General features: G+C 32.5%; 1 protein-coding gene and 1 pseudogene across 3 annotated transcripts in view; one reads left to right on the forward strand and one right to left on the reverse strand.

Annotated features, from left to right (window-relative positions):
* Positions 1–27,311, forward strand: part of RIF1 (replication timing regulatory factor 1) — a 54,708-nt gene that overhangs the window by 3,881 nt on the left and 23,516 nt on the right. For 2 of the 3 annotated variants that reach the window (XM_039855660.1, XM_039855662.1), the window contains exons 4-21: positions 300–396; positions 1,444–1,571; positions 1,663–1,757; positions 2,824–3,013; positions 4,547–4,639; positions 8,839–8,977; positions 11,231–11,382; positions 12,731–12,848; positions 13,495–13,668; positions 13,824–13,934; positions 14,597–14,659; positions 14,891–14,991; positions 16,513–16,599; positions 17,212–17,282; positions 17,510–17,690; positions 19,047–19,154; positions 19,501–19,650; positions 25,178–25,277. In XM_039855660.1, the coding sequence (XP_039711594.1) occupies positions 300–396; positions 1,444–1,571; positions 1,663–1,757; positions 2,824–3,013; positions 4,547–4,639; positions 8,839–8,977; positions 11,231–11,382; positions 12,731–12,848; positions 13,495–13,668; positions 13,824–13,934; positions 14,597–14,659; positions 14,891–14,991; positions 16,513–16,599; positions 17,212–17,282; positions 17,510–17,690; positions 19,047–19,154; positions 19,501–19,650; positions 25,178–25,277 (2,158 nt within the window). The remainder of the gene's footprint in view (positions 1–299; positions 397–1,443; positions 1,572–1,662; positions 1,758–2,823; positions 3,014–4,546; positions 4,640–8,838; positions 8,978–11,230; positions 11,383–12,730; positions 12,849–13,494; positions 13,669–13,823; positions 13,935–14,596; positions 14,660–14,890; positions 14,992–16,512; positions 16,600–17,211; positions 17,283–17,509; positions 17,691–19,046; positions 19,155–19,500; positions 19,651–25,177; positions 25,278–27,311) is intronic. The other variant, XM_039855661.1, reaches the window with a different exon arrangement.
* Positions 2,072–2,190, reverse strand: LOC120597393 (uncharacterized; annotated as a pseudogene).

Below are 27,311 nucleotides of genomic sequence, written 5' to 3' on the forward strand. Positions count from 1 at the left end.
CTTATTTCCTGTTTAGTGTCTTCAGCATCTTCCACTTGGCTTCTTTTTCTTCACTTTCAGATGTGTGATGTTCTTTATCTTTTAAGAAAAATGTTTTATATTTAGTTAAACTATCTAGTTTTTTCCTTTCTTTGCCAAGCTGTATATTGGTTTCCTGATTTTACTACTGTTTCATCTACTTTTAAAGATTGATTGAATTAAAATGAGATATTGGCTTTAATCAAATTTTGCTCTAAAAATTGATTCACAGTTGTACTCATCTGTAACATGCTTTTTTTTTCTTTTCTTTTTTTTGATAGACTCATATTTCCAGTCAAAACTCAGAGCTCAGTTGTGCTGCTCTACAGGCCTTGGGGTTTTGCTTATATAATCCTAAAATTACCTCAGGATTATCAGGTAGTTAAACTTACTATGACTTAATGTTTTTAAGAGTTTCTAAGTATAAATTTTTGATATTGTAAAAAGTACTGTTATTTCTATTAGATACGTAATTTACAGTTTAGGATTTAGTTTTAAGAAATGTTTAGATTGTCATTGGAAAATTTCTTTTTTTCCGACATAGCTCTCTCTATGAACGTATTTAAAAATAATTGCTATGAACTGAATTTTGTCCTTTGTAAAACACATCTGCTTTGGAAGATAATGTAGATGGTCATTTACTTCAGGGATCCTCAACCCCCGAGCCGCAGACTGGGTACCAGTCTGTGGCCTGTTAGGAACCAAGCTGCATAGCAGGAGGTGAGCAGTGGGCAAGCATAGCTTCATCTGTTTTTGCAGCTGCTCCCCAGTGCTAGCTAGCATCACTGCCTCAGCTCCACCTCAGATCATCAGGCATTAGATTCTCAAAGGAGCACTGGTCCCTGGTGCCAAAAAGGTTGGGGACCGCTGATTTACTTTATATAAGCCTGTGCACTAAGGAGTATGCTGAATAGGAAAGTTCTTTTACATAGTGGTAAGTGGGATAATTTGGAACTAAAAGTGGTAATGAAAGCACAGGACCTGATACTTTCTAAGTTTTCAACTAATCTTAATTGTTGCTCTGTAAAGGAAACCTAGGAGGTGATATTTAGAGGGGAAATCAAGAATAGAGAATAAAGATGTCAGAAAGTTGTCACCAGATTTTTTTTCTGAGGTAGTTCATTTTGGAGCAGAGGTGTAGTTCATAACATCTTGCCAAAAATTGTGTATGTTCAAAGCTAATGAGACCTATAAAATTATTTCAGCTGTACCAAATATCTGATTTGGAGTCTGTTATCTGTTTTCTCTGAATATACCTTTCCATCTTAGATATTTTCACGTTTTGGTAAGAAGTTTGATATCAGCATTGGGTTTCTGGTCCTCTCTAGATATGCATTTAATTTCTTGACAAAGAATATGATATTTTTCTCTTTGAGATTTTAAAGGATGTAAACTCTTGCATAATTAAAGCTGCTTGTTTTTCAGAGACAAGTATTAAAGAACTACTTTCAAAATTGAATGATGTTGCTAAGAGTTCAGACAAAAATGTACGTACTAGGGCACTTTGGGTGATATCCAAACAGACATTTTCCACTGAAGTTGTTGGCAAAGTAGTAAGTACAGTTTTTACATATGTCTTTTAACTACATGCCATTTAAAAAATTCATCTTACTTGATTTGTATTTATTTGATTTTGTCTTTTAGGTACCCAGTATAATTGATTTATTAGAAATAGTACTTAATAAAGGGGAGGTGCATTCTGCTGTTGTTGATTATGAAGCATTAAATGTCATCATAAGGTATGAATTTGGACGTTGTACAAATTGGAAGAATAGTTTCAGTAAATTTAGAACTTACTTCAAGGAGTAGACTTTTGGGACTTGAATTTGAGTTAGACAGTAAAAGAAAAATATATCCTAGAGTAAAAGTCTTGAGAAAAAAGGTAACAGGAAGAAGAAAGATGTGCATAAGTTAGTAGGTTTCTTTGCTTATTTTTACTGAGAGGGTTTTTTTGTTTGTTTGTTTGTTTTAAATATATAAGGCAAAGCAACCCTTGGTCGATTGACCTCACAGATTGCAAAGACCTTATCAGCTTACAATCCCTTATTTCTTTCGCTTACAGCACCTGGTCTTCCTAGGTGGTTTTCCGTCCAACTAGTAACCAGGCCCAACCCTCCTTAGCTTCCGAGATCAGATGGGATCAGGCTTGTTCAGGGTAGCATGGCTGTAGACTGAGATAGTTTTAAAGTCTTGGTTAGGCTGCTTCTGCTAACAGTTTCAGTTTTAAAGATTATTTCTGTTAAGGCTTTTGCAAGCGTGTAAAAAATAATGTAGACACCCAAGTGAGTTGAAAGGGATATTTAGGTAGTCATTAACAGTGCCTAGCAGCAGATGGGAGAATGAGAACATCCCCTACCTTTTTCCTACCTATCCTTGCTTTGTAATGGAGATGCTAATAGCACAAACTTTTGATATGATTTTTCTTACCTCTGTTTTACACTTTTCTTCAGTAGCTGAGCTGTTTGCTCTAACTATTTGGTGTTCTGATGCCCTGATTGATGTTCACATCATGTCACAGTTCTCTGCCTGTCCTCTCCTATAAGAACATTGAATTTAATTATGTAAAATTACTATTTTAACAACTTTAATATGAAGGCAAAATGTTATTTTAAAAGTTTATAAAAATGTAGAAATCTAAAAATTAGCAAGTAAAAATTCTTTTTTATTGCACGTATACATATATGTATATATTCTTAAACAAATGGACCATACTATCCATATTCCTGTGTGCTGTTTATTTTCCTGGTAGTTCAGATGAAAAAGGTGAGGTCAAGCTAATTTTATTCATTGATTTCTCTATTATAGGCTAATTGAACAAGCCCCAATTCAAATGGGAGAAGAGTCAATTAGATGGGCAAAACTAGTCATACCGTTAGTGGTTCATTCAGCCCAAAAGGTGCATTTGCGGGGAGCAACTGCTCTAGAGATGGGAATGCCATTGTTGCTTCAGAAACAACAAGAAATAGCATCTATCACGGAGCAGCTAATGACTACTGTGAGTATTACTTTATGTGAAGATTTGTGGATACTTAAGGTTCTGCACCAAGCTTAGGGCTCATATTTGTACAATTGTACTATGATCTACGAAATTCCTCTTTGAACAAAGAATTGCTTAAGTTAGTGTAGGCATACTGTTCCTATAGTATAGTAAAGAGGAAAATTGTTTATTTTGTGTTACTATGATCCAGGCATTTTACCTCATCCTTAGTGAATGGTGATTGAAAGAGATTGCATTATTGAAAAAGGGAGAACATTAATTCAATGCTATTTGGATGGTTGTAACATAATCTCAATACATATAAATTTAATGTACATAAGTACACTTAGTATGTATAATTCCTAATGTTATTACTTGCACCAGGCTTTAGGTTTTTTAACCGCTGTTCTTGTAACATTTGTGATATTTATTGAGCACGTATTATATGCTGGGTATTGTTTCAAGTACTGTGAATATACCAGAGAACAAAAGGAACATGTGGAGCTTATTTTCTAGTGAGAGAAAAGAAATACACAGTATGTAAGTGAGGAGCACTCTGGAGAATAGCAGGGACTGGATGAAGTGTGTCCTTAGGAAGAGTGAGGTAGTGGTCAGGGAAGAAAAACAAATAGACTCGAACAGTGATTTAAAGGTGATACAGGAATTAGCTCTATGGGGGAACCATGAGAGTAAAAGGCCCTGCTCAGATGGTTGTGTTCAGCAAATACTGGACAGTGTGATAGAGTTAATGAGGGTGAGGAGTAGGAGATGATTTCAGAGAAACAGGGCCAAATCACATAGGACCCTGGGGGTCATTGTAAGGCATTTGCTGCGTTTCACTCTGGATTATATTGACGACCATTCTTGAAGGTGTTGAGTCTAGGAATGATACATGTACTGACATAAATTTTAAAGGAATCTCTCTCTCACTGTGTTGAGAAAAGACTAGAGGGGATTGTGTACGAGCAGGGAAACTAGTTATGAGATACTGCAGTGAAGGAGTCTTTCAGATTCCAAAACCTGGGGTTTTGTTTGTTCATTTTTAAAACTACTTCATGGTAATGTTTGGAGTCTAATAAAGTATCTACCTTGTCTTCATGAGATTTTAAATTCTGATAAGTTTATTACTTTTTTAAGATCATATATAAAATTTCTTATAAATTTGAATTAAAATTTCCCAGATATCTATTATCTATGAAGCTATCGATGTATTTTTAAAGTTACTAGAGTGAGAAGTTGAAACATTATTATTTGAATTACAATTAATGATATGCATTCTGAAGTTTATAGGGGAAAGTATTGATAGAAAAATTAAGCTAGATTGATGGATGGAAGAATGGCCAGATATGTGATAAACAAGCGTAGTAAAATGTTAATTAATAGTATTTATATTTGGACATTATTAAATTCTTAGCTTTGTTATATGCATGAAAGTTTTCCTAATAGAGCATTGAGTAAAGTTACTGGCTGAGATAATCAGCCGATTTGATACTGCAGATTCTTTTTCTATCCACAAGTCCTTTTGGTAAATATTTTTGCTTTTGTTTGCAGAAATTACTTTCAGAACTCCAGAAGCTATTTATGAACAAAAATGAGACTTATGTTTTAAAATTATGGCCTTTGTTTGTCAAACTTCTTGGGAAGGTAAGTCCACAGTTAACAGATCCCAGTTTTACTTACTAGACCCCCCTTCATTTCTTAACTTTACATAGTAGAACCTCATTATTCGTCATACCACATATGCAAATTCATCTGCTCACTAAAATTTATTGATAAACCTAACAACAGTACTTGTGCAGTATAATTTCCTGAAGTTATTACCAGTGTGTTTAGTAGTCATGTAGTAGTCATGGCAAAAAAAATTAAGTTCCACAGTGCATATGTTCCCAGCTGACATTGGCTAGGTTATGCTCTGCCCTTTTGTTTTTAATTTCAATGTTCCTTAAACAATTGTCTTTTCATGATCCATTTAGTGCCAATATTTTTCATATTTTGAGCTTTTTCTTGGTGATTGCAATTTTAATGGCCCCTTAACGAAATGCTCTCTGTTTCTGAAGTACAGGAAGACCGATGTGCCTTAAAGAGAAAACGTGGGTGTTAGATAAGCTTTATTTGTTCAGGCACGAGTTATAATGCTGTTGGCTGTGTCAATGAATCAATGATATAGTCATGCACCACATAACAGTTTTTGTCAACAATGGACCACATATATGATGGTGGTCCCATAAGATTAAAATGGAGCTGAAAAATTCTTATTGCTTAAGGACGTCATCCTGTGTGGTGATGCAGTTGCAAATAGACCTGCACTGCTAATCATATAAAAGTATATCATGTATAGTTATGTACGGCCCATAATTCTTGATAATAACAGTAAACTAATGTTGCCGGTTTACGTATTTACTATACTATTATTATTTTTGAGTCTACTCTTCTACTTACTAAAAAAAGTTTGCTACTTACTAAAAAAAGTTTGCTGTGAAACTGCCCTGTTACCCTGGCAGCAGCCTCACACATCATGGGCTTACCACATCTTAGTTGCATCATTTTGTTTTTGATTGAATTTCGTGTTTTGTTCAGTAACATGCTATACAGGTTTGTAGCCTGGGAACAATAGACTATACCATATAGTCTAGGTGTGTAGTAGGCTACACCATCTAGGTTTGTTCACACAACAAAATTGCCTGATAACATTTCTTAGAACGTATCCCTGTTGTTAAGCAGTGCCTGGCTTTATAAGGTATCTTTAAATAGAAATAAACATAATACAAAGTTGTGTATCGATTGATTGACAGAAATGTGACCAGAGGCTTGCAGTAACTTAACCCTGTGTTTTTCCTAGGAGTAGTGGCTCAGTATTCATTAATACAGTGTTTGAGGTGTCTTTAGAGTGTAACTATGGTGAATATTGAGAATTGATTGTATGTTTTATGTTTAAGCCAGGTTTTATTGTGGGGTGGTGGGGGGAGTATTTCTCTTTACTGTGTACAGCCATCCTAAGTGTATAGTTCAGTGGCATTAAATACATTTACAAATGTAAACATCATTATACCCAAAACTTTTTCATTATATCCAACAAAGATTCTATACATGTTAAGCAGTAACTCCCTCTGCTCCCTTCCTTCCAGCCCCTGGTAACTTCTAGTCTACTTTCTGTCTAAATGGATTTGCTAATTCTAGGAACTCCCATATAAGTGCAGTTCTACATTATTTGCCCTTCTGTGAATTATTTCACTAAGCATAATTTTTCAGGATCTAGCCGTGTTGTAGCAGATATTAAAATTTCATTCCTCTTTGTGATTGAATAATTATTTTGTGTGTATATACCTCACTTTGTTTATCCATTTATTTGTTGATGGATATTTGGCTCATCTTCACCTTTTGGTTATTATGAATAATGCTGCTATGAACATTGGTGTACAAATATCTGTTGGATTCTTTTTTCAGTTCTTTTGCATATATACATAAGAATGGAATTGTTGGTTCATATAGAGTTCCATGTTTGGTTTATTGAGAAACCTCCAAACTCCACAGCAGCTGCACCATTTACAGTCTTGTCAGTAATGCACGAGGATTCAAATTTATCCACATCCTTGTCAAAACTTATTAGTTTCCCGTTTTTTGATAATAGCCATTCCAGAAAAATTTTTTTTTTTTAAATTGGGCCTTTTTAGTGTTGTTTTACAATATGATAAATAGTTCTCTTGATGATTGTGGAAATGTAAGACTATTGGGTAGTACTCAGAAACACAGTAATGGTGGTTTTCCTGATTGGTTTATAGTCTTCAATAATTGTAAGGAGTTAATCGTGTGATATGCATCCGACATTTTCAGGATCGTTAGTAACTTGGGCATTTTTCCCCCAGATAACATTGTAGCCTCCTGTCATGAGACCCAGCTTACTCAACGTTCACCTTAGTGACAGTACCTTTGGTAGTAATACTCAAAGTTGCATGTAGCAGGGATGAGGGATTTTTGTTTACACCATATATTGCCAGGAAAAAGATTACTTGAAACATAAGTCCATTGATTGGCCTAAGGAATCTTCCATAGTTTGATAGTTTTCACATAAAGCCATTTCCAACAGCAAAATTTAGTAACCAACTTCTTTTATGCATTCTTTTTTCTCTTTACTGTTCAAATAACTTTTAATTTTTGTTTCTCCCTGGCTGTGAACCTTGGGCAGAGGATCTTTCCTCTTTTTTATTTTATTTGAAAATACTTTTGCTTGGGATTGTGCCCTCTGTATCCAGCAGAAGCGCAAGTACTGTTTTCTGTGGGAGCTTCAGCATTCTTTTGTTTGGTGTTTCTCTTTTCATTCATTTTGATATTTTTATTTTCTCAGCGTGCTGCTGTCTTTGGTAGAGCTTACCCTTGAAACCAGTCATGTCTGTCTTTTAATATTTATGAGCCTCTCAGCTTTCCTTTTCTCATGATGATCCCAGTCATAATCCATAGCAATTGTGTTGGTTTAGTGGTATGGTGATAGCCACCCAGCTGTCGAGGGGTAAAGAAGCCCTAAATTTTTGAAATTCAGAGACCTAAGAGTTTACTATACACAACCCATGACAGGAAAGCCTTTATCATTTTTAAATTGTTTTTGGGTTTTGTTGAGTTGTAGATGTTCTTTATTCTAGATATTGATCACTTAGACATGATTTGCAAATATTTGTTCCTATTGTGTAGGTTGAGTTTGCTTTCTTCATACTGTCCTTTAATGCATAAAAGTTAATTTTTATGAAACAGCGAAAATAGATAATGGATAACTACTTTTTGTTGCCTGTGCTTTTGGTGTCAGTTCCGTGAAGCTATTGCCAAATCCAATGTCTTGAGTACTTTCTCCTGTTTTCATCTAGTTTTATAGTTCTAATTTGTAAATTTTGATCTTTCATCCATTTTAAGTTTACTTTTGTATGTAAGGCAAGGAAGGGCCTTGCTTCATTATTTTTGCATGTGGGCATTCAACTTTCCCAACACCATTTGTTAGACTTTTTCCTTATCGAATGGTCTTGGCACCTTTGTAAAACATCACTTGATAGTACATGCAACAATTTATTTTTGGGGCTTCTATGCTACGTTTTTCTTTATGCCACTATGATATATTTTAATATCAATAGTTTTGTAGTATGGAAGTCAAGGAAGTGTGAGTCCTGCAACTTTTTTTTTCTAGAAATGTTTTGGCTATTTGGGACTCTTTGCAATTTCATATTGAATTTGAGTATTGATTTTCTGTAAAAAAGACTGTTGGAATTTTGATAGAGATTGTGTTGAATCTGTATCGTGCTTTGGGTAGTATTGACATTTTAATGATGTTATTTTTACCCATGAACATAGGATGGTTTTCCACTTATTTAGGGCTCTTTAAATTTCAGCTGTGCTTTATAGCTTTTAGTGTATAAGTTTCACCTTAGTTAGATTTTTTCCCAAGTAATTCTTTTAGGTGTTATTGTAAATGGAATTTGTTGCTGATGTGTAGAAACATAACTGATGCATGTTGATCTTGTACTCTGCAACGTTGTTAATGTTATTAGTTCTAGTAGTTTTCTTATGTATTCATTATGATTTTCTAAACCAGGGTTTTTGTTGTTTTTTATATTCCGTCAGATTCTATGTGGTTTGTAGCCATTTAGGATTGTTTTAGAAGTGTTCTGTCTTACCTGCTTATGGAGCTTCGTATTTTGTGATCTTGAATGTTTAATGTGCATATAGAACTCAGTACTTTTTAAAATTTAAATTCCTAAGACTTTATGTAGCTAAAACAATGAATTATACCAGTGAATGATAATAGTGCTATATATGTTGTTTCAGACGGGTACATAACTTTTTAATAATTTTTCTTTTTTTAGACCTTGCATCGAAGTGGGAGTTTCATTAATTCTTTATTACAGTTGGAAGAACTGGGATTTCGTAGCGGAGCACCCATAATTAAAAAAATAGCTTTTATTGCTTGGAAGAGTTTAATAGATAATTTTGCTTTAAATCCAGGTAAGTAATATTTTAGAATTTCAATTTTTTATGAATTAAGCTGATGAAAAAACTTTTCAGATTTTTTTGGACTTTATATTGAAACAACCTGTTGTTGAATATCTTTATTTTAAAGGAGTATTTTTATAGCTAAAAATATAATTTAAAGACTAGACATTATGGAAAATCACAGATATAAAATTGGTCAGCAATTTTAAAAACAAAGTGACAAATACCATTTGTGGCTTGCTTAGTATATGCCAACACTTGATTATTTTACATATCTTTCATTTAATCATCACAGTAGACCTGAGATAGTGTTATTACTATTTTGGAGAGATTAATTATCAAAGGTCACATAGCCAGTAGATGATAGGAAACAATTGTGATTGCTGTGGAATAAAAATATCAGTGACTGATGAACTTTTTTCTTCCAGTACCTTTAGAACTATACCTTATAGTAGGTTAGCATTAGTATGTAGAAGTGATTCTTTTTTATTTACTTTAACCTTATTTTCTGATTATCCAGTGGTGGTGTTGGATATATATACAAGAAAGTGTACTTACCCCCTAAGTGGGTCAGTATTAGTAGTTACTTAACTGGGTAATTAATCTTAGGTACAGTTGATACTGTATATTTACCAGATTTGCTAAGTAACTGTGATTTCATCCTTTATTTTTTTCCCATGCCAAAGATCATTAGTAATCTCTTCCTCTTTTTAATGTGATTTGTAAGATGATTATTTGCATTAACTACATATAGTTAATTAGTGCCTGGCAATGCACATTTACCAATATTTATTGAAAATATTGGTAAATGTGCATTGCCAGGCACTAATTTTAATTGGAAATGTCACCTTTTTTTGTTGTGATTGCTTATGGACTATCAGTGAGAGGTAATGTTTGGAACTAATTCTGTTGGAATTATATGTGATTGAATATTGAAGCATAAAATATGAATGGCCTAAGAGAAGTTCAGAGCTCGAGAATCTATAACTGGTGTTATGGATCCATGAAATCATTGAGGAATCAGATACATGTCTTTCTGTTCTGCCCTCTTCAGTATGCCTTAGTTGCATACTACAGGAAGGAGGGAAGGGAAAAGAGCAGAAGTGAACATCTTCCCAGCTGAGCCAGCTATCTATAATGGGCATTTCAGAATTCGGCATACACTGGCACTTAAATTTTGCTGGGTAGAATGGCTAAAAGTGAGACTAGATAGTCAAAACTGGGCACCCATCACTATCCTGAGTGAAAGCAGGTCTTATAACTAAAAGAGAATGGATTATTGTATGACAATTGGCAATCTCTGCTGTAGGGATTTTATTGTGGAGCTCCTCTCAGAAGTAGGAATTAAAAAGGATTAGAGGATATGTCCCAACAGTGATCTGACTGTATTTTCTTACGGAAAGGTTAATTGAAAGCTAAGTCGCAGAATAATTGTAAGAAACCTTTATGAATAACATCTCACCAAGTACATGGCTTTACAGATGTTTCACAACCATTTCAGTCTTTTTGATAAGTTCCTTGAGTACAGACTCTTTTTTATATATCCCCAGTCACATATGTAGTACACACTTCTGATATAACTATTTTGTTTAAACAAAATAGATTTAATTTTTATGCTGGATTTTAGTAATATGATTATTAATGTAGAGTAGACCTGAATCTAGGTATTTAGGTTTCCAAAATCTAGTTAATGACAACAATAGTTAAAATGCTTAATAAAATACTAGTAAAATTTTAAAATAATCTTCTTGTCAGTAAAAAAATATTTCTCTTTATTTTTTATCTATAAAATGGGGATAAGAGTATTAGAGTAGCTTGGACAGAGTTTCTCAACGTTTTGGCATCTTAGGCTAGAAATTGTTATGCAGGACTGTTCTGTGTGCTGGAGGCTGTTTAGCACCATCCCTGGATGGAACCCACTAGATGCCAGTAGCATTCTCCGTACCCTTGCCTCCCATTTGTAACAACCAAAAATGTTACAGACGTTGCCAAATGTCCCTTGATGGGAAAATCACCCCTGGCACACGGCATTTAATAATTTACTTACTTCTTTTGTTGTCGTTGCCTTCTAAAGTGTTGTGGTCTAACTGTACTGGAGTTTGTCAGGTAAAAATTTTGGGTGAGACAAGAACAGCTGGTGATATAAGAAAAATTTTTTAAATTCTCTTGCCTATGGCAAGGGAGATTATTGAATACTCATTCTTAAAATTTAATCTTTAGGTCTTAAATGTTTTTACCTGGGTGTTTATCTCATTTTCTTTTAAGAAATACTATGTAGTGCGAAAAGACTAAAATTGTTAATGCAGCCTTTGAGTTCCATCCACGTGAGAACAGAAGCTCTAGCGCTAACAAAACTAGAAGTCTGGTGGTATTTACTGATGAGACTTGGACCTCATCTTCCTGCTAATTTTGAACAGGTAATGTTGCAAGTGTCGATTATGATACCTTTTTTTTTTTTAATGTGTTCTTAAATCTAATATTGCAGTGTTATTTTTGTTGTTTTGGCAGGCCACATATATAAAAGGTCTATTTCTCCTCTGACACAGAACTTGAGTTCTTTTCCTTAAAAGAATATTCTCCAGTTGTCTGAAACAACTAGAGAGCCTCTAAAGCCATTTCAGTCAGCACTCAGTATCTATTATGTTAGAGACATGAAAAGTTTCTAAAAAGGAATTTCATAGGGCTTAGAATATCAGAGTAGATTCAGCATTACTGAAATAGAAATTAGGTGCTACACTGGATAGATAAAAAATTGGATTGCTATTTTTTGTTATCTCCTTTTTCTAGGCTACGTAGTTACATAGCGAGAGCCAATCATTTAAATCCCATCATAGCTTCTCAGTATTGTTACAAATTCCATTGGATTTTGATATCCATGCTGGCATTTAAGACATAAGGCTTAATTTTATCTGTACCTCCTTGTTTTTATAATTAATCCCATTCTTGATTTCTGAGGGTTTTTTTTTAATAGTTACGGAAAAAAGGACAGCTGATTAACTTTATATTTTTCATTTCTTTATTGCTTATTTCGGATTTTGGATTACATTTTACTGTTGGATCTGTAGTCCTTCCAATCTATATAAACAACTATAAGCAATGAGTGTATTTTTGGAATTAGAAAGGGAGACTTTAAATATACTTGAATGATTTCAGCAAGCTTTAAAATTTTTTAAAAATATTTTAAGGCTTTTAAATTTGATAGAATATGAACAAATTGAAATTGGACATTGATGATAGTAATCCGTAATTGGGAATATAATTTTTCCAAATTCTACCATCATAAAGTCCTATTAGGCTAATCTTACCCAGTTGTCCTACACATTCATGGGCAAAATTTATTCATTGGCTAGATTTGCCTGGTATTGGAATGATCTTAGAAATTAGCTTGAAGTTGTCTTAGTTCATATTTTTTAACGTGTGTTTTTAAAAGCTTAAAATATGTCTAACAATAGCATCAAAACAGGTAGATGTTATTTGCTAAAGTTATTTATAATTTTTGTATAAATTGTGTATAATTTTCCGTGTGGAATTTAGAACTAAAATTTATAGATAGTACACATTTAGGGCAAATACAGTTATAATAAAAATTTTCACCTTTCCAAATTTCAGTTTTTAGCCTGTGCATTGAAACAGCCAGTACAATTCAACATATTAAAAGAATTTCAATTGCTTTTCAAAGAAATTTAATTATTATGCAAGATTTTAAAAAACATGAAACTTATGCAGTTTACAGATATCTTTTTTTCTTTTATATTACCCCAATAGGTTTGTGTACCTCTAATTCAGAGCACAATAAGCATTGATTCTACTGCTTCACCTCAAGGCAGTTTATCTCGTGTACCTACTTCTCCAGCCTTAAATCCCATGACTCCTGTACACAAAGGTAAGAGGTAGACATACTTGTTTTTTATCTTTTCAAAAAATACTTTGAAGGTTTTGCTCAGTGTTATTCACATAATATGAAGCACTTCATAATTTTATCTTCTCTGTCACAGTCCATTATATATTCTTGATTGTTTTCTGTATGTGTTAATGTTCACTGCTGTAATTACATTGTTGTAGTTGGAAACATCAGCTTTCTTATAGTACATTATGTGAGGTGCATTACAGATAGATGTGTTTGTTTCAGAAGAACATTAGAGCCATTATTAAAAGCAACATCTTAACAGATGTAAGAAATGTGGCTTAGCACATATAACATTGAAAGAAAAGTATTTGCTTCTTTTTTTTTTTTTTTTTTTAGCTGTCTGAGCCAAATTTTTATATTTACGTTTCAGGAATGCCTTCGTATTAATAATTCAGAGTATGGATTAATGCCTGAGAATTATATTCATTTAAATGGTCTGTGAAACTGATCTTTCAGTTAAGATTATTTAATTGGAACTCTTGTGAGTTTTAAACAAAAACTTTGAACTTGCATTTGAGAAACACTAAGGGTGCATTTCATTGAAAAGAAGTAAAAAATATACATTCATTTGGATAGCTAATTTAAGCTTGCATAACTTATCTTTTTTGTTGTTATTTTAAAGGTGCTTCCCCATATGGAGCCTCTGTAACTACTCGGATGAACTTGAGTTCGAATTTTGGTGGAATGGCCACAATCCCCTCTATTCAACATTTAGGACTTGAAATGTTACTTCATTTTTTATTGGGTCCAGAAGTTGTGAGTTTTGCTAAGCAAAACAAACTCGTACTGAGCTTAGGTATTTAACTGTTTTAAAAATACATATTCTGTAATTATGTATGAAATAAATGTAAGTCTTTAATAGAAAACATGTCTAACCACCTTAAATTTTATATTGAGAAATTTATTTCATAAAGCTTTGGTTTTGCATAATTGTCTCTTTTCTTCTTTTAGAGCCACTTGAACATCCATTAATCAGCAGCTCTTCTTTTTTTTCCAAATATGCAAATACACTTATCACCGCTGTTCACGATAGCTTTGTCGCAGTTGGAAAAGATACTTCTGGTAAATAAGAGGTTTTTTATTTGTTTTAAAAAGCAAATTAAATAGTAAATATTTATATAGTGCCATCTTTTGGCTAGATTGTGCTGCAAGAACTTAAGGTTATAGTCATTTAATCTTCACAATGACCTCTTGTGTTAGTCAGTTTTGCAGATGAGGAAATTCCTTTGTTCAGAGAAGTAAATAACTTGTGCAGAGTCACAGTAAGTGGTGGAACCATGTCATACCCGGGCTCTGTTGCGTCAGCATCTATACCTAGACTATGTTCTATAGCCTATCAAATGAGGAGAAAAAATTTCGTAAATAAAATGGTTCGCTATTTAACTGGCTGGGAAGTTTTTTTCTAGTGGTTTTCAGGTATCTTATCTTTGTTTTTCCTTGACTCAGATGTTAAATGTGTTCATAAACATAAGAAAAAAGAGAAAATAATTAACTGGTACATGACCCAGTGTTAATATGTTATAATCCTTTAAAAAAAAAAAACAATTTTTTGCTCTGAGTAGTAATGAGATGTTGGTGTTTTATTAACTGATTATAAGGTTGAATATTATAGGGAGAATTATATTCTAAATGATTGCTTAGTTTATTTCTTTAGTATGAGGATGAAAAGGGATGCATTTAGTCATATCTACTTCATTCCAAAGTACTTTTATTTTATTTGACAGATGCAGTTGTCAGTGCTATTTGGAAGGAGCTGATTAGCTTGGTGAAGTCAGTTGTTGAATCAGGTAAGCACTATAAGATTGATTAAATGATTTTATAGCACTCAGGGAATTGTTTGGCTTTCATAAATGACATTTTCAAAATCTTTTTAAAGTATAGCTTCCAGACTTATAAACAAAAGCACTGTTTTGATCTAGTAAAAAATTAATCTTTCATAGCTCTCTTATGTGTATTTTTCTACCCCTAAAAAATACTTACGTGTTTAGAACTATACTTCTCTTTTTGCTTGTTGGTAGGTAACAAAAAAGAGAAACCAGGTTCTGAAGTTTTAACCCTTTTATTAAAATCTCTGGAGACCATAGTAAAGTCCGAAGTATTTCCTATATCGAAAACACTGGTAAGTATAGTACTTACATGCTAGAATTTAAAAATGACACTTTGAAATTGAATTTTATATTGAAGATATTTGCACAGATCAGGATTTGAGAAAACACTTTAATATTTATTAGCAGTTTGGTCCTGTAATAAATGTTATTTATTGAGTTTAGAGTCATTTGAAACTTTATAAAGTAAATGGCTGTTAATGGCAACTATAAAAATCAATGTAATAAGAAAAAGGATAAGTAACAGAAAATGGAGTGAAGGACATGAAACTTGAACTGAAGAATCTCAGATGAATATTTTATGACAAAATTGCTGAGCTTCAATAATTGTAACTTTTGTACTTTTTCAAAAATATCTGGTAATTTTTGGAGCTCTTGCATTTTAAATGAACTCTTTAACCAACCTAATAACTTTGGTATTATACTTTTTTCTTTTACCCTACATAATAGAGACGGAAACCGCTAATTAACTATGGTTTTTATAATATTGAAATCTCCCCAAATAAGCTGCAGATGGAGGAAACTATACATAAGTTTTGAGTCTATTTTCTTTATACACTGTGACATTATCTACTATAGCAGTAGAGCATAGTGGTTAATATCAAGGGCTCTGTAGCGGACTAGGTTGAATTTCAGCCTAATTATTAGCTGAATGAAGTTGGCCAATGTATCTACTCTCTTGTCTCTTTGTAAAGAGAGAATGTAGTGTTCATAACTAAATGGATTGATACATGCAGAGCACTATGGGCCAGGAACAATATAAATGAATTAACAAATGCTGTTTATTTAATGTCTGATTCAAATGAGTATATGCGAAAGCATATTTTCACTAACATTGTTTTTCATCATGTTATGTCACTTTAGTTATATAGTTTGGGTTAATATCAGTATAGTAATATTTTTGGATAGCATTTTGGTAGGCTCTGTCACATTTGAGAGGCATGTTTCAGACCTTGCTTCTAGTTAGCATTCTTGAAAAATATTTGCTTCTGGCACTAGTTGAATACACAATTCACTGAAGAATTTCTTTGTGTAGTATAAAAAAAAATCGTTTTAAGGTCCATTAATATAAAAGTGTTTGCATAAACTATGCACATATATTTAGCAGTTAAGAATGAATCGACATATATTGATTTCGGAAAATTCCATAACAGTGAGATGAAGCTCAGTTCCATGGTATCTTACACTATTATATCACTAATGGTATAAAAGAATATGACAGCCTGCCCAAGAAGTTGTTTCTCTTATATCAACATTTAGATGGTCTAGAAAAATAAACTCAAAACTGATCGTATTGATTATCTCAGGAAATAAAGGACTTTATGATTTTATTTTTTATATTTTTGTATTTGAACTTTTTAAACTAATGCAAATGTATTCATGTAAATATATAAATATTACCTGAAGTTCTTAAACTAATGAGAATGTATTTCATGAATATTATAATAAATTGTTAAAAGTAGTTAGTACTACTAGATTTTTACTAAATACTGTTTTTATGGCTTGCTTACTGTAAAACCTTTCATCTTTCTTAGGTCCTCATGGAAATTACAATTAAAGGACTTCCTCAGAAAGTATTAGGTTCACCAGCATATCAGGTTGCTAATATGGATATTCTTAATGCAAGTATCTTAAATGTAATGATGTGATTAAATTAGCCACCAAAAAAAGTTCCATTATTTCATTTTCTTAAATTAGTGAGATTTAGATTATAAAATTTCAAGAGACTTGGTTTTGGATATGCTGAATATGTTAAAGGAAAAAAAATCGATAGATGAAGTAATAGATTAATGTAAAGAATTTAAAACGGCACTATTAATGGAACCGTTTTGTGAGATTAAAAACGTTTCAGAAGAAAAGTTCTGTGTGCTTGTACATAATGATAGTGCTGGTTACTGTCATAAATTTTGGAAGTCTAATATTGGCTTAATTATAGTGAAATGTACTTAATATCTGCAGAATGTAGGTGTTTTTGGTCTGGCAAGTTTTAAGATTCTTTTTACATCTGGAATTTCATTCAGTATAGATGGAACAGCTATGAATAAAATATCGAGAGCTTGATTTTTATGTGTAGTTTATATATTTGCTATCATTTTTGTCACATCCTAATGTCGAAAGTTAAATTTCTCAAGCCTAAAAGATTAATGTATCACATAGTTGATTGTAGAAAGCAAGTATAAAAAGATTGTACTCTTTGTAACCAGAAGATTGACAGCAATCTCATCTTTCTTCAGGGAACTCCTGCTTTGTTCTTAATTCAGTTAATTTTCAACAATCTCTTGGAATATGGTGTAGAAGATGAAAGGTAACTTAAACAAAATATGCTTTATCTTGGAAAGGTGGTTATGTGATGAATGAGATTCTTTTGAGTTAATATATACTATATCAAATATTTTAAATTAAAAAAAAACAAGACATGGAATTCATTTCTTGTTTTCTTGTCAGTTATTTTTAGAATTTTGCATTATAGTGTAATTAATGTATTTTGGCAAAAAGTACAGGTTAATGCATGGTTCAAAATTTTTTCTTCAGGTTTCTTCTTAATCTGGAAACACTTGTAGGTTGTGTTCTTTCTGGTCCAACTTCACCACTAGCTTTCAGTGACTCTGTTTTAAATGTTATTAATCAAAATGCAAAGCAGTTGGAAAACAAGGAGCATCTCTGGAGAATGTGGAGTATTATAGTCACCCCATTAACTGAATTGATTAATCAGGTATGATATATAAGTCTGCTAAATATTTATATTTCTCTCAAAATTTAAGGAATTTCTTTTCTTATTAGAGTATATGGGGGAATGAGTTGAAGCTTGAATTTGAATAGAAGCTATTAAAAAATTGTTTCCTGTGGGATTGGTTAATTTTCTACTCTTAGGTGTTTCTTTTCATTGTATTTCTGCCTTATTGTTGAAGAAAGTATAACTTAAGGAAGACTAATCAGGTCTGTTTTCTCTAATAGAGGTTATAAAGTCGGTTACAAAGACGTTACAAATTCTTACATGTATATATCTTTGGTTTCTTTCAGTATTCGTACTATGGGGAATAATAATGGTCATCTCAATCTAGACCGTATATTAGAATTCCAATGGTCAAGCCATGTTGGTGAAGCCATATAGTAGTCCCTAAATCAGTAATCTGTTGAGAGTTGATTAGCCCTTATGTTTAAATACTTAAAAACGTGGCAATATTGTCAGGTTATTGAACTCAATTTCTGTTACTATTAGTGGTTCGTCAACGGCTTTATCAATCTTTAAATGGAATTATTCTTTGGGAAATATTTCACTATAACTCTCAAATGAAGTAAAGACTCCAAGGAATTAAGTGGTAGTGCAGTAGCCCTTATTTTGGCTTCTCAGGCCAGCATACCATTAAACATATTCTTCTGGGAGAAAATAAGTTTACATTCCTAAATAATTTCCCACTGTTTGAAGGATAGCAAGGCCCTTTTTTATAAGTCCTTGCTTGAATGCTACCTTCTCTGTAGGGTAAAAGATTTTGGAGTCACCTTTGGGATTCTTTTTTAGGGTTTAAAACAAAATGCATTGTATCCCAGAGTTGCCGTAACATTACCACAGACTGGTAGCTTAAAACAACAGAAATTTATTTTCTAGGCTCTGGAGGCTAGAAATTCAAAATCAAGGTGTTAGGAGGGTTTGCTTCTTCTGGATCTCTGAGGGAGAATCTGTTCCATGCTTCTCTCTTATCTCTAATGGTCACTAGCAATTTTTGATGTTCTTGATTTGTACAGGCATTACTCCATTCTCAGCCTTCACCTTCACCTGGCATTCTTCTCTGTATTTTTTGTCTGTCCGAGTTCTCCTTTTCTTGCAAGGACACCAGCTGCTGGATTAGGGCCCACCTTAAGCCAGCATGACTTTTTTTTTTTTTACTTTGTGATGTCAGCAGAGACAGACCCTGTTTCCAGATAAGGTCACATTCACAGCTATAGACTTTAGGAGTTCACCATCTCTTGAACATCTCAATATTGGGGGACACACTTCTTACTACACATAGTAAAATGTTACAATTTAGGACACTAGAATTTGTCTAATGTCTTATTTTTCTTGTTTCAGACCAACGAAGTGAATCAAGGTGATGCCTTAGAACATAATTTTAGTGCCATCTATGGTGCATTGACTTTACCAATAAACCATATTTTTCCATTACAAAAATTTCCAGTGGTAAGGCAATTTCAGATTTTTACTTAAGGGATTTACATTTTTCTGAAAACATTTCACTCTTCATAATGAACTCATACAGTAATTTTTCCTAAAATAAGACTTCCTTAAGACTTTTAATTAGCTTAGGATAAAGGAAGAGAGAAGTTCCTTTTGACCCTTAGTAATTGCTGGCATTGTTGTATTATTACAATCCTTTGATTAGAGCTCTGTTGGGGGGGGAGGGCAAACTTAATTACCCTAAGCTTTTCTGTGACACTTAAATGTTAGTGTTTTTAAAGATGAATTTCATTAGACATTTGACATGTGGATATACATTAAATTTTTTTTTTTTTACTGTTACCGTTAGACCACCATGAAGACCTTACTTAGAACTTGGTCAGAATTATATAGAACATTTGCCCGCTGTGCTGCTTTGGTGGCAACTGCAGAAGAGAATTTGTGCTGTGAGGAGCTTTCTTCTAAGATAATGTCCAGTTTGGAAGATGAAGGCCTTTCAGTGAGTTTATCCTAATACTGACCTTTTTTGCAGGACCGTTAACAGTGATGTACTTTTACTTCTCTGTTGTGTACCTATCTACGTGTCCCTGTGCCATTCTAGATTATCAGTACAAGGACCTTGCTTTTTCATATCTGCTATAGCTTTAAAGTCAATCCTTTGGAAGTTTGCAGACTTATATTAGGTCCCTTTTCATTCTTTTCCCTTACTCAGAAAGGACAACTACTGTTAACAGTTTGGTATATATCATTTTAGGATAGAACTCTTTCTTTGTATTTACATATAATTTACATATTGATACTCACATATGTACGTGAATAAAGTGTTCTTCCCAATTGTATTTATTACTCTGAAGTATACTTTTTTTATCTGAAAAGATGGATTTCTAGCTCTTGGTAGATAGACACTCTACTCACCAGTGGAGGTATCTATCAAGAGCTAGAAATCCATCTTTTCAGATTTTTAAATGCATTTATAATCTCTTAAAAACATTGTCAAAATTCTGATTGTTGCATTTTGATATGATAGAATTTGTCAGTGACTTAAATGTAAATTTGATCTTGTCACTCTTAAAACACTTTTGTAGCTTTCTGTTGGATTTGGAGGAAAAATCTGAACTGCCTACAACTGCTCATGAGGTTTGTGCCTCTGAGAGATCTTGTTTAATTAGGCTCACTAATTTCTATCATAGTATTTCCTTTTTTGCATTTATTTTTAAATCATTTGTGTACTTAATTATGTTACTTCACCTACACTCCATAAGGTTAGGGACATTCTGTCTTTGTGATATGTGTTTCTGGCTTTTTACCTGGCACATAGATAGTGAATTCGTGGAATGCTTTTATAACTACTAGGGAGAAGGTTGACCTTCAGTTTTCACCTTTTAAATATTATCTTGCTTTATGCTTACATCTTTTTTTTGTTCCGAAAGAAATTTGGAATCTGTAAAGTTTTATAAAATACCCTGACAGATTTTGCTTGGCATTGGCTGGTTGCATTGACTTCATAGATTAATTTGTAAAATAATTTATATCTTTATAATGTTGAATCTTTCCATCCAGGAATACATGCGTTCGTGTATTTAGTTCTTCTAAAGTTAACTAAAGTTAATCTAAGTAATTTGCTTGTGTTTTTTTGGTAGGTTTAAAGCTATTTTTCAGCTTAATTATAAATGGTACCCCCATCTCATTACCCCTCTCCCTCTACTTTTTTGCTGCTGGAGTAGGGTCATTTGTCCCATAACAATGTTTCAGTCAGCAATGGACCACATATACAACAGTGGTGTACCACATACCAAGTGTGTAATAGACTATACCATAAGGTTTGTGTAAAGTCAGTTGTGATGTTTGCACAATGATGAAATCACCTGACGATGCCTTTCTCAGAATATATCCCTGTTGAGTAGTGCATGACTATATAAAAGTAGTTGCTAATGTGCATCTCCTTATATTGAACCGATCTTGTGTCCTTGGGATACCCTTCCTGGTCACAGTGAAATTCTTTTAAAACATTGCAGATTAGTGTTTTAAAATTTTTGCATATATCTTTATTAGTGAGATTGGAGTGCCTCATTGTCCAATTTATTGTGGATATACTGAGCTTGTTAATGATTTAGAAAGTTCTAACGTACTGTGTTCTTCAGCTAATTTAAATAATGTAAGAAGAATGTCGTACCTATAGTTATTGCCCTTTTTGTTCTAAGTGTTATTCCTGTTTTCTGGTTGGACTTGATGATCAAAGGCTTACCTATTTTAAGTCTTAAAAAAACAGCATTTAGTTTTGATCTGATCATCACTACATTTTAAAAGCCTGACATTCTATCATTTAATAATTAAAAATAGGCTGATTATAAGTACATTAAAAAGCCAGAAAACAGATTTCTAACTCTTAAAATGACTTACACACTGAGTTTTCGTTTGCATTTTCTGGGTTTTTCTAGCCTTTTTCAAGCTTAAGTATGAAAGCTTGAATTTTTTTTTTATCTTTTTCCACTAGTAGTGATTGTAGAATATTAATTTTGATGTATTTTTTTAGAACAGGGTTGTTTATAACAGTGCTTTTTCATTCAAGAGAATGATGTGTGTGGCTGTTTTATCATTAATTTCTGGTTTTTCTTATATTGTGATCAGAGAGGATTTTGGGATTCCTCTACATTTTAACTTTTGCAGTTTTTTAATTGTCCATTTCTAAGACTTTTGATTAAAGTGTCTCCTCGATTGTAAATTTGATGTATTTAAATGTGTTTATTATATGTCTAAAGCTATATTGTCATATATAAAGGTTCGTGAGTTCCTCTTTAAAAATTTTTCTGTTACAGTTGACATATATTGTTATATTAGTTTCAGATGTACAACAGTGATGAGACATAATATAGCTGAAGAAGTGATCACCCGGATAAGTCATACCCATCTGACACCATACGTAGTTATTACAATATTGTTGACTGCATTCCCTATGTTGTACTTTACATTCCTGTGACTGTTTTTATAACTGGAAATTTGTACATCTTTAATCTCTTCTCTTTTTCACCCACCCTCCAACCTTCCTCTCTGGCAACCATCAATCTGTTCTCTGTATCTTTGAATTGGATTCTGTCTATTGGATTCTGTTTATTAGTTTCTACATATAAGTGAACTCATGGTATTTGTCTTTTTCTGACTGTCTTACTTCACTTGGCATTATATCTTCTAGATCCATTCATGTTGTTGCACATGGCAAGATTTTGTTCTTTTTTTATGGCTGAGTAATATTCCATTGTATATGTGTACCACTTTATCCATTCATCTGTTGGAAACTTAGGTTACTTCTATAGTTTGTCTGTTATAAATAATGCTGTAGTGAGTTCATTTTTTCTTGAATGAGTACCTTTTTCTTGAATTTTATCAAATTGAAATTTACTTTTTTCAGGACTTCGTAAAGTCTTGAAAAATTAATAAAAAACTTAAAAAACAATATAAAGAAAATTGCATTGAACAATGAAGTTTTAAAAATTATAATGAAATACTTGTGTAGCTACCACCAAGGTCTCTTTAATAGAACATTTTCAGCACCTCAGAAGGTCTCCTTTGTGTTTTGAATCACAATGCCCTCCTCTCCCCAGGATGAATTACTACCCCGACTTTTCGATAATCATTTCTGTGTTTTTCTTTGTTTTTACTACACACACTGTATACATTTGTTTAGCATTGCCCACTTTTTGACTTATATGAATAAGACACTATATGTTTTGGGGCTTAGTGTTGTAGTTGGAAGTTTCATTCATGTTGTGTTTTGCTGAATTTATTCACATTCATTGTTACATATTTCAAGGTATGGACTTAGGATTTCCTTTGTGTATATCTATCAGTTTAATCTTTGTCTTATGTAGCATGTAAGAAAATGTGGGAGTCTTTTAATAAATATTTCTCACATACAAGAAATGCAGTATATGTTTTTATTCTTTACATCCTTTGCTTTTTTCCCTTTCTATAACAATTTAATCACTTTATAACTTTATAGTTTTCTAATGTTTATTATATATCCGATTTATTTCATGTATTATTTTCTAGTCTGTCAAATTTGAAGTGTTAAGATCTGAAACATTCTATCCCAGCAAGTGAAGATATAGATATGACATCACTATCTTACAATTTTTTATATTTGCCACATTCCAGGTTTTGTTTTAAAAAATCTGAATTTTAGTTATAGTTACTTATATATGGTATTATAAAGTTTGGAAAATAGTTTTTCAAAAAATTGAAGATGTTGGTTGCTAACACTTTTTTCTTATATCCCAATTTTTTCCTCCTCATTTTGCTTCACCGTGTCTTATTTAAGAAAATAAAGGACTAAATGTCAACAAACATTTATATGACTGATATCTTTTAGTCTGATGATGCAATCAACTTATTAGTTACAATTTTTAGGTTACAGAAAATGTGTATCACGGAATTTTGAAGTAATTATTGTTCATGTTACAGCTTCCGTTGCAAATGCATGGTTTGATACTATTTTTTTTTTTTTTTTTTTATTAACCTCTTTATGTTCTGTGAAGTTTTAGGATTTTCCCCTTACCTTTGTAAATTAGACAGTTCACCAGAGTGTGTCTTGAGAAGTCTTTTAAATTATTCATTAAATACTTGATAGACCCTTTCAATCTAAAGGGCTGTTTCTTCATCCTCAGTCCTTTTGAGTGCCATTTCACTTGATTTTTAGACCTTTAGGGTTATCTTCGGTGCCCTTTATTTTTCTTTCCCTGTATTCTGTTTGTGTTTTGCTTTTGGTACTGCTTTCTGGGAGCTTGATTTCTGTGTCCATTTCTTTGCAGTTTAAATGCTGAGGTATTTTGTAATGGTTTTGTTTTTACATTTAATGTTTTTAAGTAGATATGGTTTCTTACCTTTGAGAATATTAATTTCCTTCTTTTTCTATTATTAGCTCTTTTCCTTATGGGTTAGTTCTGTTAGTATTTTAACACTGCTTCAGAGTGCCGGTTCTCCTCATGATTGTGCATATTCATCAATATAAGTGTTAATATTAAACAATATTGGTAGGTGGAACGTGGTTTCGAGTCAAGGAGAGAGCCCCATTTTCTGGCTTTGATAGCAAATTGTAGTTCCAGGCTTCCTTTAGCTTATAATGTGAGCAAAAAGGAAGCACCTTTTCTGCATGAATGTATAGATTGTCATCTGAACTCACCTTCTACATGGTTTTCACAGGTTTTTCGGGGCATTATTTTTATCCTCCTGTCCTTTAACACCTGTTGGGGGAGGCTATCTTTGAGGGCAGACATGTAATTAGTCCAGTGAAGTGGACAATGGAAGGTGGAATAAAGGAAGAAGAAAGTGTAACTTTTATAAGGTCTTAAATTTTAGTAGTCTTTTGGCCATTTGATTTTTTAAAAACCATCAGATCTTTTCCACAGAGCCCTCAATGTGTTTTCTGTTATTCAGATTTTGCTAGGAGAACTCATAATTTTGAGGTATTCTTAGATTCATGGTGCTGGGATTTCCTTCTGTTTTTAGTCTTCCCTGGCAGCCTGTCCCTATATTCCCATCCCGCCCGACTCCGGCCTTTAAAAACGGTTCCAGAATAATCTCTGATGCTTTTATGAGTTTATTTTTATTTCATTTGGATTGGAGAAGGACGAGGAAAGGACATGAGGGATTTTAGCAACTTTTTGATTTTTTTTGTTTTGTGTTCTCTGGTTTTAGTAAATGTAATTTTCAAGAGGAATTTGATAAAGAATCTAATTCTGAACCTAACTCTTCCGTTTTTGATATATTGGTTTGTATGCGGAGTTTTATAGGCATCTTCAAGCGGTATTATTTTTTCTAAATGTTGAGAAAGAAAAAGTACAGTACTTGGCCACATGGCAGTTAACTGGGAAATATTTTTAACCATATATTTAATATATCTTTTATGGTATAGGCTATGACTTATATGTTATATGTGAGTAAAAATCTTTTTTGTTGATACTTACTACTTTTGAAAACTATGCCAGTAGTTGAAAGGTTTTAATACAATACTTTTAACTGTTTCTCCCTAGAATTCGTTGTTCTTGGATAGGATTGTTCGTATTATTACTGTAATGGTTGATTGCATCGACTTCTCACCATATAATGTTAAATATCAGCCCAAAGTTAAATGTAAGTATTTTTTTTAATCTTTATTTACTCACCCAGTATTTCATAAATGTGGCTGTCTGAACTGTTGTCTGTGCACATCATAATAGCTTTTCCCACCTCGTTTTACCTACTTTTGACATCGTATAACCATGTCAAACACTCACATCAGAGCACTCCTTTTCTCTGTTTCTGTGTCTCATACACACTTTTTTACTCTTTTTTTATAATGCAAAAAGATAAATACTAGCCTATTTACAGATTGCCTAATAATATAAGTGATTTTACTTATTTCATCTGGTATAAGGGATTATCTGGACAAGAAACTTTGACATTTGTTAAAATGTTATTTGGTATCTTGGTTCAAAATAATCATTGAGCTGACATTAAATTGAATAGAAAATCACAACAATGTTTAATTGGTTATGGTTTACAGGAAAATTAAATTGGTTCTAAAAGTTTAACTTAATTTCTATCACTTCAAAATTGGACAATTAACTAGTAAATTGTCTGATTTTTAAAAGTACATGTCTTGATTAATTCTAAATTATGTTGTAATAAATATTGAGTTATTTTAATCTAATTCTCTCTAAGATTACGATCTAGTGTTTTCACCATTGATTATATTTTATAGTATATAGAAAATAACCTTCCAGTAATGAAAAATGTTAATGTTTAAAGATAGCTACTTTTCCTATATAAAGATTAGGAACCTATATAACGACCTTGTAATAAGATCTATCATTGATAAATTAGTGTAAAGATTTCTAGAGCATAGACTGTTTTTAGAATTTTATGTGTGTATAAGTTTTTACTAAATAGTAATAGGGAAACATGTTAAGTGCCTGAAGTGTATTACAGATCAGAGTATTCCTGCCTCAGTGCCACAGAAACAGGTTATAGTGTACTTAAATTTTTGATCTCAGCTCTCCTCAGACTGAGCAGGACCTAATCTAATTTCCTCAGTGTGTCAGAAGAATAAATATATCTAAATACCATAACTATAAAAAGGTTGTATAACAAATGGTATCAGAAATTATTTTGTAAACCACAAAAGTTTGATATGGCCATATTGATGAGCCTCATGCTGACATAATTTTATCTATTTTGTTATTTTCGAAACATTAGAATGAAACCCAAAATTACAAATGTCTTTTGTCTTTTTCACTACTTGCCTTGTAAGAGATATTCTTGCTATTTAAATTTATGGAAACTGGGGAGATTTCTAAAATCTGCCGTCAGATTAGTAGAGGAAATAAAAATTAGAAATAGTTCAAAGAAAGTAGTTACTATTCATCGATATGCATCAGGATTATGTTAGGTTTTTGATAGATTATTTTGTAATGTTTCTCTGAAACTAAAATTAAATATTATACACAGACACCTGATTTCCTTTACTTTGATCCTTCAATTAACAGTTGGTTGTATTTTGCTTATTGTTTTCATCTTCCCATTTTATTCATTTTTGGGGGGAACCATTTCAAAGTATGTTGAAGACAAGTCTTAATGTGGAACAGTTCTCAAATCTTTACCTTTCATAACCTTCAAGAGTGAAGAGCACAGGCAGATATACTTTTTGAGAATCTCTCAGTCTGGCCTTATTAATATTTCCTCAAGATTAGATTCAAGTATCATTCATTTCTTTACAGGGATACTGCAGAATGCTGTAGGGGTTTTTTGTTGTTGGTTTTTTTTGTTTTTTTTTTTTCCCAGTGCATTATGCCAGCCAGTACACAATATCAGTTTTTCTCATTACCAGTGATTGTTAACATTTACTGTTTCGTTAAGACAGTATTGCCAGGTTTTCCACTGCAAATACGTATAATTAAGAAATTAATGTTTTGTGGCAGATAACTTTGAGATATGTAAATAATCCTGTTTCTTAGCAAACTTTCAGCCATGAGTTTATTATTCAATGACGCTTTTTGCCTGAAACACTGATGATTCCCAAAATGAGAGTTTATACTTCCAAGGAACATGGTGGTTCCTTTTAGCTGAGAACAGCATTTGGTAATTAAGATCTGTTCATTGCTATGAAGGTGTGTCACTGCTTCTGGA

This window comes from Pteropus medius, unplaced genomic scaffold, assembly GCF_902729225.1.
Source record: "Pteropus medius unplaced genomic scaffold, Ma_sr-lr_union100, whole genome shotgun sequence".
Classification (NCBI taxonomy): Eukaryota; Metazoa; Chordata; class Mammalia; order Chiroptera; family Pteropodidae; genus Pteropus; species Pteropus medius.